The sequence below is a fragment of the Balaenoptera physalus genome (genome assembly GCF_965194825.1).
Source record: "Balaenoptera physalus genome assembly, chromosome: 11".
Lineage (NCBI taxonomy): Eukaryota > Metazoa > Chordata > Mammalia > Artiodactyla > Balaenopteridae > Balaenoptera > Balaenoptera physalus.
Window position 1 is genome coordinate 38,243,467 of NC_138896.1, and position 17,321 is coordinate 38,260,787.

At 52.8% G+C, this 17,321-nt stretch overlaps 1 protein-coding gene across 5 annotated transcripts in view; it reads left to right on the top strand.

Annotated features, from left to right (window-relative positions):
- Positions 1–17,321, top strand: part of CPNE5 (copine 5) — a 98,471-nt gene that overhangs the window by 63,165 nt on the left and 17,985 nt on the right. For all 5 annotated transcript variants that reach the window (XM_082412595.1, XM_082412596.1, XM_082412597.1 and 2 more), the window contains 4 exons: positions 7,633–7,674; positions 9,747–9,822; positions 13,408–13,461; positions 16,732–16,793. In XM_082412595.1, the coding sequence (XP_082268721.1) occupies positions 7,633–7,674; positions 9,747–9,822; positions 13,408–13,461; positions 16,732–16,793 (234 nt within the window). The remainder of the gene's footprint in view (positions 1–7,632; positions 7,675–9,746; positions 9,823–13,407; positions 13,462–16,731; positions 16,794–17,321) is intronic.

Consider the following 17,321-nt stretch of genomic DNA (forward strand, 5'->3'; position numbering starts at 1 on the left):
CATCAGTACGAGCGAGCAGAGCCTCCTGGAGCTGTGTGCTGCTGGCCCTGCACAGGGTGGAACTGGGGATCCCTCTGGCTCCCTGCCCTTCCCTCACCACACCCCGCCTTTTTTCCTCCCAGTCTGACGTTCCCATTGGTGGAAGCCCTCCCAGGTTGGGGGCATGGGAGGTACCAAGGATTTCAGAGAAGCCCTGGTGGGTGTTGGGCGCCCTGCCCGGAGCTCAGTAGCTGGTCTTTTCATTGTGCCCAGTGAGGGGCAGGTGGGGGCCAGATGGCGGCTCTAGATGCAGGTAGAGGTGACCTGGTCCCCGGCAGCCCCAACTCCTGGCTGAGGGACTCTGGGGAGTCAAGATCCCAGGATATGTGCTGCCAGATGAGTTGCCATAAATGGGGGTGAGGGATGCAGTGCAAACAGCTCATGGAATTTTTTGGTGCTACAAAGCCTACTCATAATACACGTCATCATTGTTTGAGTGTAGACTGTTGAGTATAGATACCAGATACCTAGTTTCCAATCCTGGCTCTGTGACGAGAAAAGCACTCTCAACCTGGGCAAACTTTGAGCTGTCTGAGCCTCAGTTTCCTTATCTGTAAACTGGGTACTTAAACATCCACCTACCTTGTAGGGCTGCTTTGAAGCTCACAACCTACATGCTAAGGCTCTGGTATGCATAAAATACCGTTCAGCATTTCATCCACAAATGTTTATTGATGCCCTACCATGTGACAGGCACTGCACTAGATGCTGGGAAGTCAGGAGGAAACAAAACACACAGTCTTCACCCTTCACCCAACCTCTTGAAGTTTACATGCTAGTGGGGGGAGGCAGACATTAATCCAATAATTGCACAAAGAAACATAATTACAAATTGTGGCAAGTGCAGGGGGGAGAGGGGACACGTAGGATGGGAGCTGTAACACGGTATTGGTCTGTGTTAAGTCACAAGAACCCAGCCTGGTTTCCTGGTAGTTGCTATAGCAGGGGGGCGAGCTGGCAGGGGCTTGTCGGGCAGGGCTGTCCAGGCTGCCCTGAGGAAGCTGGGCCTCTGCTGGCCACTCCGACAGGAGCCCTAGGGTGTCAGAACAGATACCTCAGGGCATCCTGGCTGGGGCCTTGGCATGGGCTCCCTGGCACTCTGTTCACAGTGGCTACTGTCAGGGTATGTGCGGTGGGGTGAGGGGACAGGAATGAGCAGATGGATGGCCTCCAGGCACCCCTGTCTCCCTCCCTATTAGGATGCTGACCCAGGAGATGAAGTGGCTTCTTTTCCTGCCTCTCGGCTGGGACAGAAAAGCCAGTCTGTTCCATAGGTGGTCATTGAGCACCTACGATGTGCTCAGCACTGCGCCTCCAGCTGTGCAGCATTCAAGGGAATGTAGCCGCATTTCCGTCTTCAGGCGGCTTACAGGGAGCTCAGATGTGCACACGTATATTTTAGATAGCTAAATAGTTGTGCAAAATGAGACTGGAAACAAAAATAGGCACTTCAGCCAAACAAACCGCTGTTCCGTGTCTGGCCAGGTCCTGGGGCTTCTGGAGTGATGGGGAATGGGAGGGGTTGAAGCAATAGGGTCTAAAGGAGGCTCAGGGCAGGGTGGAAGGTTAGGGGGGCGGCGTCAGTTCCTGGGGACAAGGGATGTAGGAAAAATGGTTGGGATAGAGAGGAAGGGAGGGGAAATTCAAGGTTGGGGGATGGGAGAACATGGCAGCTCCAGTCTCATAGGGGTGGAAGGAATTGGGATTTCCGACCACACTGCCTAGAGGTTTCGGGGGGTGTACAGCTGACCCCCCACAACCCGCATCCCAGGGAAGGCCTCCTAGGGCCTCAGAATTCAGCCTTGTCAGAGGCAGTAAGGAGGGCAGCCCAGCTCATAGGCCTGGGCTCTCCATTCAGCCATGGGAGGAGGTGCGGGTGCGGGTGGGGGGGGGGAAGGTGCAGGCTTTGCGGAAAGCCCAGGTGGGCTCCCATCCCCCTCCCAGGCTGAGCCCTGGACTGGCTTCCCTCCAGGATGGCTGGGCAGCTTGGGCCCTCCTCCAAAGCCAGGGACAGATGAACTGTGATGTGACTGACAGTGGTGCTAATGGAGGTGTCAGGTGTGTCACACTGGCCTGGTGAGTGAGCAGGCCCGCCCCCTGCTGAGCCCTAGGGTCACCCACATACCCAACAGCCACTCAGGAGGTGCAGGCATTTGGGAGGCCCCCATAGGGCAGGAGAGGGTGGGCCTTGTTCAGGAAAACAAGGCCGCTTTCCTCTACTTCTGAGGCACCTCTTGAAGCCTCTCAGTACACATTGGGTTTAATCCAGCAGCCCTGTCTTCCAAGCCAGCCAGGCACCAGACACCGTGTTGGGTGCTGTGGACACAGTGAGCTCTCAGACCCAAGTCTTCTGAGGTTGCTCCCAGGCCAAGGTGGGAGACATGGGTCATAATAATAACAGCAAAGGCTCCTGTGGCACTTCGGAAGTAATTGATGTATGTGAACTAATTTAATCCTCCCAACACTTAGTACCTCTTCTGAAAAAGGTACAAATACTATCCACATCTCGTAGGTAAGGAAACTGAGGCCCAGAGAGGTTAAGTAACTCACCCAGGGTTTTACTGCCAGTAGCACCAGAATCTGGACCCAAGCAGGCTGGCTCTAGGATCTGTGTTCTTAAACTCCAGCGCTCTGCTGATGAATGGTCAAGGCGTGGGGTGAGTGGGGTGGGACACTTGGAGGACAGCTCTAGGAGAGTTTGCTCAGGGGCTTGAGCAGGTCTGCTTCGAGACAGGAGGTAGAAGGAAGACTCAAAAGGCCTTGACAGCTGCCTGGATATGGGAGTGAAAGAGACGTGGAGATTATTAGGGTTTGGAGTTTGGAGGTTGAGAGACGATGGTACCACTGGTGGAAATGGGAAGTGTGACAGGGAGCCAGAGTGTGTGGCTATGGGACAGGTACAGTGGTGTTCTTCCCAGGAGAGAGGAGAACAGAGGTCTGGGAGTCCCCGGGAGGGGGGCTGGCAGAGGTCAGGAATAGGGGGATGTCAGAGAGATAAGAGGGGACCAGGGGGAGGGCAGCCATAGTCAGGGAGCTGAGAGAAGAGAGTTCAAACAGAAATATCAACTACTATTGTGAAAAAGAGGGCCAGGGGATGAGAACCAGGGATCTGCTGAGAAAGGGCAGTTTTCTTGGAATGATGGGGGTGGAAATGAATTAATCTTATTAAGCTTTACTGAGTCTTTAGGACATGGGCCAAATTGTGTCCTAATTGGTTTAAATACAGTATCTTATTTTGTGAGTTTAAATTTCACAATAACCCTAGAAGGTGGGTACTAGTGACATGCCCATTTCACAGATGGGGAAACAGGACCACAGATTATGTCACTTGCCAGGGCAAGGAGAAGGTGCATGTTCCTTCTCCAGAAGTCACTTCTGGGCTGGCCCTCTAATTTGGGGTTCCCCTGGTTTGGGGTCCCCCTGCCTTTACTGTGTTTCCAGTCCACACAAGAACAAACCCAAGCGATCCAGCTGAGCAGAACCTGAGTCAGAGGAAGTGGACTCAGGGTCAGAATTAGTCTAGCCCTCCAGTGGGGTGAAGTGGGGTGAAGGGTGATGAAGGCACTTCTCTTGCCTTCCCTGAAGTCCCCCTGCTCTGTCCTTGAATATTCTGCAACTTGAGGATTTGTCCCTGTTAAACCAAATTCCTCTGGGTCAGGCTGCTATCACTCATTCACACCTTCATGGTGAATAAGTAGGTTTTAAAAGGGTGTTAAGGGTACTGGGTCTTCACCTGGAGAGGGGAGAGGGTTCCCAGGAGCTGGGGGGCTGTCACATCAACCCAAACTTCGGCCCCGTGGATTGAACCAGTTACTTCTCCTTTGAACCCCACCACACACTGAGCACCGGGAGGGGCTGGGCCCAATACCATGGCCTCAGTTAGAAGTGTCTTATCCCTGGTTCACACATGCACAAGCTGAACTCAGACACAGGAGCCACAGTCAGTGCAGTACAGCTGGGGGTGCACAGCACCTCTGCCATCAAGCCTCACTGCCTGGGCCTGTGAGGCTCGACGCTCTTCTTCCTCCCAGCAGCTTCTCAGAGTAATGGACTGACTCAGTTAGTTTAGGGCGAACCCCTCAAGGCCCGTCAGCCCTCGGGACTTGTAAGCATCAGGGAAACATACCTTTTCCTGCCTGGGAGAGGGAGAGGCTCATTAGGAGCAGACCTGCAGCTCGGCTCAGAGGAGGCTATGGACAGAGCTGCTTGGTGTGCTGGGGGGTGGGGAAGCCAGGCATTTTTGCCGGCGTCCCCCATCCTTGCTGGCCTGCTGAGGCTCACACACCCCGCTCTGTCACTCCTGCCCCACGCGTTCAGAGACCCACAGGACACTGGCTCCCTGCCAAGAGGCCTGGTGCTGCTACTGACCAGCTGTGTCTGGCTTCTGCCACTGCCTTCCCCTGCCTCTGGGCACCTCCTTCTTCCCCAGTTCTGGAGATTTCGGTCTCCGAGCTAATTTGACTCCCTGCAGCCATCCCTGGAGCCTTGGCTGTGATTGCTACTGGGGTGAGTTGGCACAGGAATCTCATACTCAGTGGTCTCAACCTCAGCTGCAAGTTCAAATCCCCTGAGGAGCTTTTAACAATTCCCCTGCACAGGCTGCACCCCCAGACCAATTGATTCTGAATCTCTGGGGTGAGGCATCAGCATCAGGATTGCTAAAGCTCCCCGGAGGATCCGATGTGTAACCAAGTTTGAAAACCAGTACTTTCATCTAGAGAGGTTAGCGGCTCTGGAAGCACATTAGAATCAGCCAGGGGACTTTTAAAAACTACCTGTGCCTGAGCCCTATCCAGACCAATTAAATCATGGCTTCTGGCAGTGAGATTTAAAAAAAATTCTCCCCAGTGATTTTTTGGGTATCCAAGGCCGTGGCTATGACTGGGGTCCTCCTATGGCCTCTGAGCATGTGGCTGTCACTGATCTAGTCACCTGAGGGACTGGTGTTGGTGGTCCGAGGAGAGGCACTCTTTTCTGGGGTCCCTGAAGGTCCCCTGCAGAGCTGGGGGGCTCTGGGGAAGGACTGGGAGACTTCAGCATTGGGGGGCAGGGTCCTGGCTCAGACCCGCACCAGCTGTGTGACCCTGGGCAAGTCACTGGGTGCCCTTAAGGCTCAGTTTTCCCATCTGAAAATGAGGGGCTGGAGGTCATCCCTCCAGAACATGCACAGCAGAACCACTTGGGAAGCCTTTCAACCTAGATTCCTGGGCCCTGTCCAGAGCTGCCAAGAACTGGACCTGGGGGTCTGTGTGTCTGAAAAGCTCCCTGGTGATCTGCCAGGTGGCCAGGCTAGGATGCCACCAAGGTCACTTTCAGCCTTGTCATTCCAGGAATTGGAAGTTGCAGAGCCCAGGTACCCAGGCTCAGGTGTCCCTGATTTAGGTAAATTCTATGTGAAAAACTATGCCAGGGCTTCCCTGGTGGTGCAGTGGTTGAGAATCCGCCTGCCAGTGCAGGGGACATGGGTTCGATCCCTGGTCTGGGAAGGTCCCGCATGCCGCGGAGCACCTAAGCCTGTGTGCCACAACTACTGAGCCTGTGCTCTAGAGCCCGCGAGCCACAACTACTGAGCCCACGTGCCACAACTACTGGAGCCCACGTGCCACAACTCCTGAAGCCCACGTGCCTAGAGCCCGTGCTCTGCAACAGGAGAAGCCACTGCAATGAGAAGCCCGCGCACCTCAATGAAGAGTAGCCCCCACTCACCGCAACCAGAGAAAAGCCCGCGCACAGCAATGAAGACCCAACTCAGCCAGAAACAATAAATAAATAAAATAAAATAATAAAATAAATAAATTTATTTAAAAAAACAAAAAAAGACAAAAAACAAACAAACAAAAAAACTATCCCAGGTGTGGCCCAAATGCTAAAGTGGAGAGGAGGCTTTTTAAAAATTTTTTTAAATTTTTGTCTGTGTTGTGTCTCCCTTGCGGTGCGCGGGCTTCTCATTGCGGTGGCTTCTCTTGTTGTAGAGCACGGGCTCTAGGCACGCGGGCTTCAGTAGTTGTGGCTTGCGGGCTCTAGAGCGCAGGCTCAACAGTTGGGGCGCACGGGCTTAGTTGCTCCACGGCATGTGGGATCTTCCCAGACCAGGGATCGAACCTGTGTCCCCTGCATTGGCAGATGGATTTCCAGCCACTGCGCCACCAGGGAAGCCCAGGAGGCATTTTTATAGAGATCCAATGCATGCCAGGTAGTCTTACCAACTTGTCTCCACAGCTATTCTGTAGGGCCGTTATTATCCCTACTTTAAAATGATTTTGTGGCTCAGAGAGGTTAAGTGACATCTCCAGGTCCCAGTGCAAAGGGCCCAGCATCCAAGTCCACACCCCAGCCACTTTCCACTCTTTCCAGATCACCAACCTACCTTTAGAGGCCTAGATTTTATTTTCTTTCTATAATAATTCTCCTCAGAGAGACATAGTTTTTTGTTTTTCACAAAAATTTAAAGGATTTCTCTAAATGGTGGGCTTCTATGCCTGCCCCATTTTACATTTTGGTAGCAAAAATCCAGTTGCTGCACAACATACTGGGCATCCCTTCATTTCCTGAGCAGTTTCTACCCTGATGCAGGAGAATCCGCATCCCACCGCCATGCCCCATGGAGGCTCATCTGAAGGGAGACAGCGCCTCCTTCTGGGGATTCTGGAACTCCAAGGCCGACTCCCTGCAGACTTGAGATGGGCCGCGGCCATGGGCCAAATGATGAGATATTCATAGAACACAGGCCTGGGCAGCCGCCTCTGTGTGCCCCATTTAGAACTGAAGGCTGGAGACCCAGCTCCCCCATGCCTCTTCCACCTCCCCAGACCCTGACCCTGCAGAGGGACCCTGGCATCTGCCCCATCCCTGGGCATCCCTGGAGGACTGCTGGTACCAAGGGTTAACCTGCAACCCTCCACCTCCCTCCTCTGCCTCTGGTCTGCTAGCCTGTTGCCATAGAAACAGGCTAAAAATAAAATGGGCTCCCAAAGCCCAGCCCCAAGCTCAGAAGTCAAAACAAACTAATTAAAGCAGCCAGGCTAAAATGTGAAGATAATTACACCCTCACTCAGGAGCCAGTCTGGCATGGAGAAGCTCAGCAGGCCATCCTGAGTCAGGACCCCTGGGTCCATCCCTGACATGCGGGGTAGCTCCCCACCACTCAGACTCCTCGGACCCCAGGGTCCCACCAGGAGAGCCCACCCTGCTTAGGCCTTGGATCTAGGGAGCACCACCCTCACACTCTAACGGCCCCACCCCTGATAAACTGCAGTATGGCTTCATGCTGGGGTCTGTGCCCCATCTGGGGTGGCCAAGGAGAAGGTGGGGTGAACTGAAGTCTGAGGCTGCTTTTCTACATCTTCCCTGAAATTCAGGGAAGTCCCAATGCAGCTTTGGAGCTGCCTCTGTCCCCAAGACCTTTAAAGGCTTCAAGATAGTTCCTTTGTCTCCTGGGCTGCTGCCTCTTCACCGAGGGCCCTCGGAGCCTGGTGGGGGTTCCTCCATCCCCTTTTGGCCCAGGAGCGTGAGAAGGCCATGCCGGTGGCCCCATTCTCAGGCCACGCAGGTGCTGGGTCAAGTCCATCCCACCATGGGCCCTTTGCCTTACAGGACCATCAAGGTGGAGGTATACGACTGGGATCGAGATGGCAGGTAAGGTGGCAGAAGGACAGAAGGTGAGCAGGGATGGGGACAGCCCCTGGGAGGAAGGTGGGTCTCGCCCTCTCATGGAGAGAGCTGTGCCCAGGTCCCCACCCATGGCAGCTTGGGGGGTAAGGGGCCTGGGTTTTCCTGTGGAGGGACCACTGCCTCAGTGGCTCGTCTGTGCCCAGCTCCACTGAGGCACCAGAGGGCCTGTGTCCTGCAGGACATGGTGCAAGGGGTGTAAGAGGCCTCTTGTCCTCAAATAGCTGCCTAGCGGCCAGCCAGTGTCTAAAATCTCCCCACATTTGGAAGAATGTAGGTTTTTCTGAAATGTGCATGTTCTAAGGTACAGGCAGATATTAGTGACCTCCTGAGCATTCATGACCGCGTTCTCTGTGTGAGGCTAAGCATCGTGTGGTGACTGAAGTGCAGAAGATGAGCTTGGCTCTCAGAGACTCCCTGAAATCTAGCAGGAGGCCCTTGACTCCTCAGAGGAGCTGTTTGTGGGGAGCAGGGCTGACGGAGTGGGATATGGGAAAGGTGAGCATATGAATGGACCCCGGAGCAGTAAGGCAGAGCCTGAGTAGGGCTGAGCCTAACCTTGGAGAGGCCAGGGGCTTCCTCTTCTGTGGATCTAAGTGCCCCCAAGGAGCCAGTTATCACAGGGAATTCATAGACGAGGACCAGAACAGGCCTCTCACAACTTTAGTAGATCCCTCACCGGCTCCTGCTTGTCTGTTGAACCAAATCCAACCAAATCCAAGTATGTCATCCTTCCTGACTTTTGTGAGCCCTCCATCCTGTGGTGCTACCAGGGGTGTCATAGAGGGGCTTTAAGCCCTCTAATCTCCACTGGTGCCTATCAAGTCTGTGACATGGATGGGGGATGCCGTGAAGGGCTGTGCAAGTACAGCTCTAAATTAGGCCGGAGCTCCTTCCAAGAAGCTCACCTGTCCAACACCTTCCTATAGAGAAACTCTAGTGCCAGCACTACTCTGACAGCTCACTCTGTCCCGTCCTCTCTTCGCTTTAACCACATCACAGGCAAGTCAGCTTCAGGCTTCCACCCATGATTCACCTCATCATCTTACCCTGGAGTTCCCCATACCTTTCCTTTACCAGGGAAGCTGGAGACAGCTACCAGATGCCATTGGGTCCCACCATCAGGGAGCTCATAGTCTGAATGCTGAGAGCTGTAAATATGTAGACAAAAGACAGTGTGGACTCAAGGTGGGGCAAGGCCCCAGGGGCACCTCCTGGGCATCACACTCCAGCAGGCATTCCCAGCCAGCACGTTAACCACTGCCCTCTATCAGGGAGAGTGGTGTCGAAAGGCAGCCGACCGCAGGGGAGATGGGAGTTCTGCTTTGTTCAAGGTTTTGCTGCACTTACCATCAACACACGCTTGTGGGGCAGAGATGCAGAAGGTGTAAACACTGCAGAAAACACCTCAAGCTGCCTGGACGGACCTAGAGCTAATTGTCTTTTCAAAAAATGTTATTGGAAAAATGTCAAGTACACAGAAAAGTAGAGAGAAGAGTTTAATGAACACTTTAAGCCTATCACCTGAATCTAACAAGTGTTACATGTTGCCATAGTTGCCTTATCTATGTTTTGATGTAGTTTAAGTTACAGTTCATGGCATTTTTACCTCTAAATATCTCATTGGGAATGTCTAAAAAATAAGGGCATTTTTCTACATAACTACAAATGTCATTATTGCAACTGACACATTGGACAATAATTCTTGAATACCATCTAATATTCATTTCATGTTCAAATTTCCCCAGTTGTCCCCAAAATACATTCTATTGCTCGTTCGTTCAAATAAGAATCCAAGTATTAGAAGTGGGTCCTATTCTCCAGGACCCTGCTCTTTGCTGGGTGGCTGTTGGGTTTCTTGCTCCATGGGTGACACTGGACTCTTCCCAGGGGCCCACCCTCTCTACTGGTGTGTACCCCTGGAGCAGAGGCCCCGGGCAGAACTGGGAGCCAGGGGAAGGGACATGAGAGGCGGGGGGATGAGCAGAGGCAGCGCACAGCCTGGGCCTCACGGTCTCAGCAGCAACTTTCCCTTGCAGCCATGACTTCATTGGGGAGTTCACCACCAGCTACCGGGAGCTGGCCCGTGGGCAGAGCCAATTCAACATCTATGAGGTGAGGCAGACACCTGAAGGCTGGGGTTTGCTCTGACTATATGCAGCTCCCAGTTGCTGAGGACTAACAGTGAGCCATGGCTGGGGTGTTTGCATGATCTCCTGTGAGGTGGGTGTTATTGTCCCATTTCACAGTTAAGGAGACTGAATCTCAGACAAGTGAGGGGACTTGACCAAAGCCCAGTAAGTGGCAGAATCAAGAGGCAAACAACCTAAGCTTATCTGACTCCAAATCATTGAGGCATAGTGTCCCCCCGAGAGAGCTCTTCCAACAAGGCGGGGGAATAGAAGTGCAGGTGGGGCAGAAGGTGGGGAACAGTATCAGAAGGTTCCAGGCCCAAGACCTGAGGTCCTGAGTTCAAGTAGCCTTCTGCCTTTAATCAGAGCGGTCTCAGGGCCTGCAGAATATCTTCTCTTTTCTGGAAGGAAAGAGAGGAACAGGAATCAGGATACCTCCATCTAGACCAGAGAACCTTGGATAAGACACCCGATCTCTCTGGAGATAATATCGTCTGCCCTCCAAGGACACTTTCTACTGCTGAGCCTTTGCCTGTGTGTGTGCTCCCTCTCAGGATACCCTCCCACCTTCCACATCTAGCTCAGGTCCTACTCCTCTGGTGGCCTATTTTCTCCCACTTATGAACTTCATGGACAACATAGTTCATGCCAGACCTACTGAACTGCAGATACTTATAACCCTAATTTACAGCCCAGGGTTCATATCATGACTCCACCATGTATTAGCCTTGCGACCCTGGCTGAGTTCTTGCCCCACTCTGTGCCATGCACACTGAGAATTAAATAAGTTACTAGAACAATGTCTGGCCACTAGTGAGCATTACGTCAGTGCTGTCTCCTGGTTTCATCTGTTGAGCGCTTGGGTGCCAGGAGATTTACATTTCACAACCATCCTACACTGGCTCTATCCTTACATCACTCAGCTAGAGCTGGCTTTGACTCCCATCTCTGAACCCTAATACCTCCATGCATCCACTCCCTCAACCTGTATCTCTGTTCCGAGTGGGCAGGTCTTGTGTTCCAACTAGACTGAAGCTCCCCAAGGGCAGACAAAGTGACAGCCCTTTCTGTTGCCCTGGTCACATTGGCCTGGGCCCTCCTGGGCACACAGTAGGTGCTTATTATACATTCACACTGAATTCAATTGAACAAGGCTATTTGTGAGAATGGAACGTGGATGGATTTCTTTGAAAGAGCTCTGATCCTCACAGTTAATTGCTTTGCTTTTTGTAAGGACAAAGGACGGAGCTGTCTCTGTCTCCTCAGCCAGGCAGAGAGAAGCAGGCTCCGTGTTTGGACTCTTTTAAGGAGATTTTTAGGGAAGTGAAGGGAAGGGGTCAGGTCTCTTAGAGTTTGATTCTAAGGATGCTTGACAGGCTCGGATGAGGCCACGATCTCTCAGGCTTCAGTGACTTGTTTTCTCAGTCATTGATCCCTGCCCCCTTGCAATCAATGAGAGAAACTGCAGCGCTGGTGAAAAGACACATCGGAAACGCCATCAGGTAGAAAAGGAATTAAACTCTGGCAGCCCCGGGGCAGGCCTTGCACCATGGAGGGCATCCCTGGGAGGCCTGTTTGGGCTCAGGAAGGCCTTTCTAGAGTCAGAAGTGCCTGAAGAGAGAACAGGCTTCTGCCAGGAAAGACCCTCATCTCAGGCCCTGGCATCAGCCTGGGTGTCCAACGCATATGCCCAGCTGTCTTCTGGCCACTCCTTAGACTCAGCCTTCCCAAACTGAATGCACTGGCTAAAGTCCCTGCAGCCCTCCTCTCCCCCTGGCCAGCCAGCTCCTCCTCCAGTGTTGTCATCACAGCGGTCATGGCACCTGGGGAGGCATCCTTGACACCTCCTGCCCCTCATCCCACACCCAGTCCATGACTGAATCCTACTCCTCCTGCCACCTAAATATTCTGACATTTGTCCCCTTCGTTCCCGTCTACCCCCACTGTCACCGTCTCCCCTGTGTAGGGGCTTTGTGACAGCCGCATAATGGCCTTTCCGCCTTCTCCCGTCCTCCACTCAGTAACCCAAATACTCCTCCAAAATTGTAATTGACCACATTGCTGCCCTGCTTAACACCCGACCGTGCACGTCACCCACTGCCTCTGCCTGGTTCGCACAGGGGAGGGGGGAGCCTCCACACCAGCTGAGATCCTAGAGGGCCCTTTACCTACAAGGTGAGTCCAAGCTCCTTCACACGGGTGCCATGCCCCAGTGACCCGCAGTCTATGTGCAACCGGGGGCGTGTGTAAGCAGCCGTATACATCACAGCTCTAGGAGCCCCTGGGGTCTAGCCCTGTCCGCTTCCCTCTACCCATCCCCACTTTCAGCCCCATCACGCCATCTGAGGCTCTCTGAACCTCCATGCTGGCTCGGTCTCTGTGGCTTCATTTGTGCTGGTGCCTCCCTTGGGGCTCCCTTTGCTCTTCTTCACCTGGTGGGGCCTGCTGGGCCTTGGAGACTCCCTTTGATGTTCTTCCCTCAGGAAGCCTCCCCCTGCACACCCACTCTACCCCAAGGTCTAAAGTGGATGCCTCTCCTTGGTGGTCCTGCTCCACCCCCCCGCCCCACTCCCATACCTATTACCTGTTTATCATACTTCCTACCCCCTCAAAGACCACGATGTCCTCAGGAAGGGGGGCAATGTCTTACCACTGTATCCAGAACCAGCACAGCTGCTGGTCCTGGGAGCCACTCAGTGCCCCCTTGCACAGGAGGGCAGACCCCGCACCTGCCCTGGAGACCCTGGGGATGTGAGGAGAGGGAGAGGAGAAGGCTTGGAACTCCAGCTCAGGAGTTGGGAGGTTGCTAGGCTGGCCCCTAGGGGGTGCTGGTCCCCCATAAGGAGTTCGGGTGCAGCCGCTTAGGGCTGGAGAGGCTGGTACGGGGGGGAGGGGCTGTGTGCCGGGTTATGCATGAAACCTCAGAACAAACAGGATGCTTTCTCAGTGCCCACTTCACAGGAAGATCTGAGAACAAAACAGTGCTTTAATATTAAAACAGTTGTAATTAGAGAGTGGAAATGTGGAATACAGGCAAATTTAAAGATAACAGAGAAGACTTCAAAGAAATGTGCTTGTGGCCAGAGTTTTTGGCGACGCCCAGGCCCCCAGGAGTCCATGTTCATTCTCCTCCACTGGGAGGGCTACTTTGGAGTAAAAGTTTGAGGTCTGGTAAATTCTAAAAGTTCCACACCCTCATAGAACAGGTAGGGAAACTGAGATGCAGTGTAGTCTTGGGGCTGCAGTGTGCCCTCATCTCAACAGGCTGCCTAGCAAGCTGTCGTCCCATGAATATGTCAGTGAGCACCACGTCATCTGGGTGACTTTCATGCCTGTGCTGGCTCCAAGGTTGTTCTGGGCTTCTCTCCCCAGGCTCTCAGTTTCCACCTGCACAGCCTGCTAGCCTCCCACCTGCACTTCCCACCTGTGCCCGAAATCCAGTTCTTTCTTCCTTTTGTGTCTACCTAGTCACCCATGACTCCTCCCTCTCTCCTGCCTTCAGGGCCACGCACAGCCCTGACTGCTTGGAAACGCTCCTTCTTACCTGGTAACCGGTTTTTTTCTGCAGGTGGTAAACCCGAAAAAGAAAATGAAGAAAAAGAAATATGTGAATTCTGGCACAGTGAGTAGCCACCCCCTTTCTGCCATGGGTGTAGACATCCTGAGCCCGAGCTAGGTCTGGTGGCAGGAGTCATGTGTGTCTGTGTGTGCTCCTGCGGGGTGTGGGAACCAGACCTGGAGGGTTAGGGGTGGGGAGGGATGGGGCCGATGGAGGTAGACGTGTAGGAGACGCATCAGGCCCTGTGATACAGAACGAGAAATCCCAGAGAGAAACTACCATGGGGACTTCCTGTGGAAGGAAGAGGAAAAGGAGTCGCATTTATTGGGCCCTTACTCTGGGAAATTCCCCATTTGGGTGCTTTTCACAGGTTGTTTCCTTAAGAGGCAGACATTATCATCACCTCATCATGAAAGCGGAAACCAAGGCTGCAGGCAGGGAAGTGACTCAACCAAGGTCACAGAGCTAGAAGGTGGTAGACATGGCAGTGAGCACAACAATTAAATTCAGAGCTTGCAGCTGCTGTGGGCTGTACCCCTGGTTAACCATGACCATGCTGGGATTATACCGGCCCAGTGGCTTCTGGGGGCTGATCTTCAGGACATTCGTGCCTTTCTTCAACAAATATTTACTGTGTGCTACCATGTGCCAGGTGCCTTTCCAGGCACGAGGGATACAGCTGGGAACAAGACAGACCCAAATCCCTGCCCTCCTGGTGCTTATCATCTAGTGGGGGGGAGACAGAACACGAATATACACACAAATACCTGTGTGTGTCAGGTGGTTGTGATTGCTGTGGGAAGAAGTAGGGTGAGGTAAATGGATAGGGAATGCGAGAGATGAAACTAGTATTTTATTTATAGTAGTCAAGGAAAGCTTCTCTGAGAAGGTGACATTTGAGCAGAGATTTAAAGAAGGTGAAGGAGCAAGTATTGAGGATATTGAGGAAAAAGAATTCTAGCTGTAGGGATCAGCATGTGCAAAGGCCCTGAGGTGGAGCCCACCAGTGCATTTATAGAACAAACCAGTGTCTTTGCAGTGCAAATGTACCCAAGTCTGTACCCTTCGTGTCCCTCCCACTCTAGAGGGCCACAGCCCCATCACCGAATACAGCCAAATGTAGCCATTTGAGTCAGGCCAACTGCAACTCCAGACTAGAAGAGGTCACAGACAGGGAACTCCAGCGTTCCTCCAAGGAACCTTATTTTCTCCATCTGTAAAATGGGGCTAATACATCATCCCTCCCCTGCTTAATGCACAGGGTGGCTGTGGCAGACACATGGGAGATGCAGGACTGTAAACTGTAAAGTGCTCTGCTCATTCAGAGGGGGCTGACCACTGCTTCTCTGATTGTAATTGTTTCACACGCGCAGGCTTGGAGTAATAGTTCCTTTGTCTGAAGCTGCAGTGTTTCTCAGTGGGGATGCTATCGGTATTTGGGGAAGAATAATTCTTTGTCTCACAGGACTTCCCCATACATGGTGGGATGCTTAGCACCCCTGGCCTCAGCCCATAGCTAGCAATAGAGCCCCAGTCATCCTGAGACCCCAAAGCTCTCCCTCACATTCCCAAATACCCCTAGGAGAGGCAACACATTCCCCAGCTAAGAAATATTAGATGTACAGCTAAAAAAAAAGGTTGAAAACCACTGATCTCATCCAGCTTTCTTACTTTAGAAATAAAGAGACTGAGGCCCAGAGAGGAGGTGTGATTTGTCTCAGGTCACACAGTGAGTTAGGGACAGAGCAGGACTGGGCTGAGGTCTCCTGACTTTCCCTTGCTCCAGTATTTCCCAATCTTTACCATAAAAAAATCACTCAGGGTCCAGGATGCTTATTAAAATACAGATGCCCAGGCCAGTTTCCTGGGGTTCCATTTTAGGAAAGCCAGGCTGGAGCCCAGGAATCTGTATTTGGTGCTTCTCATACCTTACTTACTATGTGCAGAGTCTCTTGGGGATCTTGTTAAAATGCCAAGAATCTGCATTTCTACTCAGCATCAAGGTGATTCTGATGCTGCTGTTCGGGGACCATACTTTGAGTACCAAGTCCCTGGGTCAATCCATATGGCCAGGCAAGTTAGGCAATTACTTCATCCCAGGGCCTGGAGCAGGGTTCAACCCTGGCTGCAGGTTAGACTCATGTGAGGAGCTAAAAAAAAAAAAAAAATCCAGGGCCAGAGCCCTGTCCCAGAAACCCTCATATTATTGGTTTGGGGTCCTCACTCCAGCTGCAAGATGTTTTAAAAGCTTCCCAGGGAGTCTAATGACCACAGTCAGAGTAGAGGCCACTGTCATAGTCCATTCCTAGAGAAAGGAGACTTTGTCCATCCAGGTGCCTAACACTGTAACCACAGCGAGTGGGGGTCTCCCAGGCCCAGCTCAGTACTCACAGACCCTCCCATTATTCGGGCTAATGGCTCGTCCCCTTTGTCAAGCAGAGGCACTGCCTGGCCTCCCACTGAGTTGATAAAGATGACTGAATCTGTACCAGTAGGGGCCGCCCCAAATCCTAGAGTGGAGTAGTCTGATACAGGTGAAAAGTTCCCCCCCCCAATCTTCCCTCCTTTAATTGATTTTAGCTGCCAACCTTTTCACTTGTCTCCACCATCCTAAATCATTTTCATAACGAGCTGCCAGGTAGCTACCTGTCTTTGGAAAGCTGATGCCAGAGAGCTGCCAGGGGCATAGATCAAGAGACCTCTGCTTGGGAGAGGGGGCCCCAGGTGCTCAGTTACCTCCAGGGAAAGGACAGGCTGCTTAGCAGGAGGGTCTTGTGTCTGAGAGGGTAGAGATCAAGACGCTAGAGGGATGAGGTGGGACAAGTAAGATTTAAAACCATTGCAGACCAAAGAGACACATTTCAGGATTAACAGCGGAACATGGAAGCATGGAGCTTGTCAGCATTGGCAGATTGTAGTCCTATGTCAGGAAGACCCCCCCCTCTCCCTCCACCCTCCACACCCGTGTCCACTTAGGGGAAACTCGATTCCTTGGCTTGAGCCCCTGTACTCCAGTGACAGAGACAGGGCCCTTCCAAAGATGCAGTTTGGCGTCAAGGTCAAGAGCACAGGGTCTGGTTCCAGACAGACCTGGGTTCCCATCTCAGTTGGCCATGTCCTGGTAGTGTCCTTGGACACACTGCATCACTTCTTTGAGCCTCAGTTTCCTTGGCTGTAGAATGGAGATAATAATAGTACCTCATAGAGTTGTTGTGGGCACTGTTTGCAGTGAAGTAGGCAAATGCTGGCACGTGCTGGGTGCTGCATAACTGTCAGCAGTGCTCTCCCTCTGCCTAGTGCTCCCCGCTGACCAAGCTTCTTTTTGTTTTCAAGGTCACACTGCTTTCTTTTGCTGTGGAGTCAGAGTGCACATTTCTTGACTACATCAAAGGAGGGTGAGAAGAGATGCAGCCTCGTATCTCCGGCCTCAGGGAGAGGGAAGGGGCCCCGCACATCGACATGAGCAGCTCTGGCCCCACCTGGCCTCTTCAAGGCCCTGGCCGAAGCCCGCGGTCATGGGCTCTGAGCAGACCCTCAGACAACTCACCCAGAGCCCTGCATGCCCCTGATCCTGAGTGGCTGCAGAGGGCACTACTGAGCCACGGAGGCCAGCCTGGGTCCCGTGAGGTCCCTGTGCGGAGATGGGACCTGCTGGTGGTAGGGACTCCATGACAAAGAGAAATGGGCTTAGGGAGGTGGAAAGAGCCCTGGTCTAGAAGGCAGGAGGCCCAGGCCCTAGGCCCCTCTTTGCCTTGAATTTGCTGGGTTACTTTGGGCACGTCACTCTCCATCCCTGGGCATCAGCCTCCTCTGCACAGAGAGTTGGAATTAAGTGAATTCTAAGGTTCCTTCCTGCTCTGAGCTTCTGATACCGAAGGTCTCTCTGGTGGGGGGCGGGCAGTGATTAACCTTCCCAGTGTCAT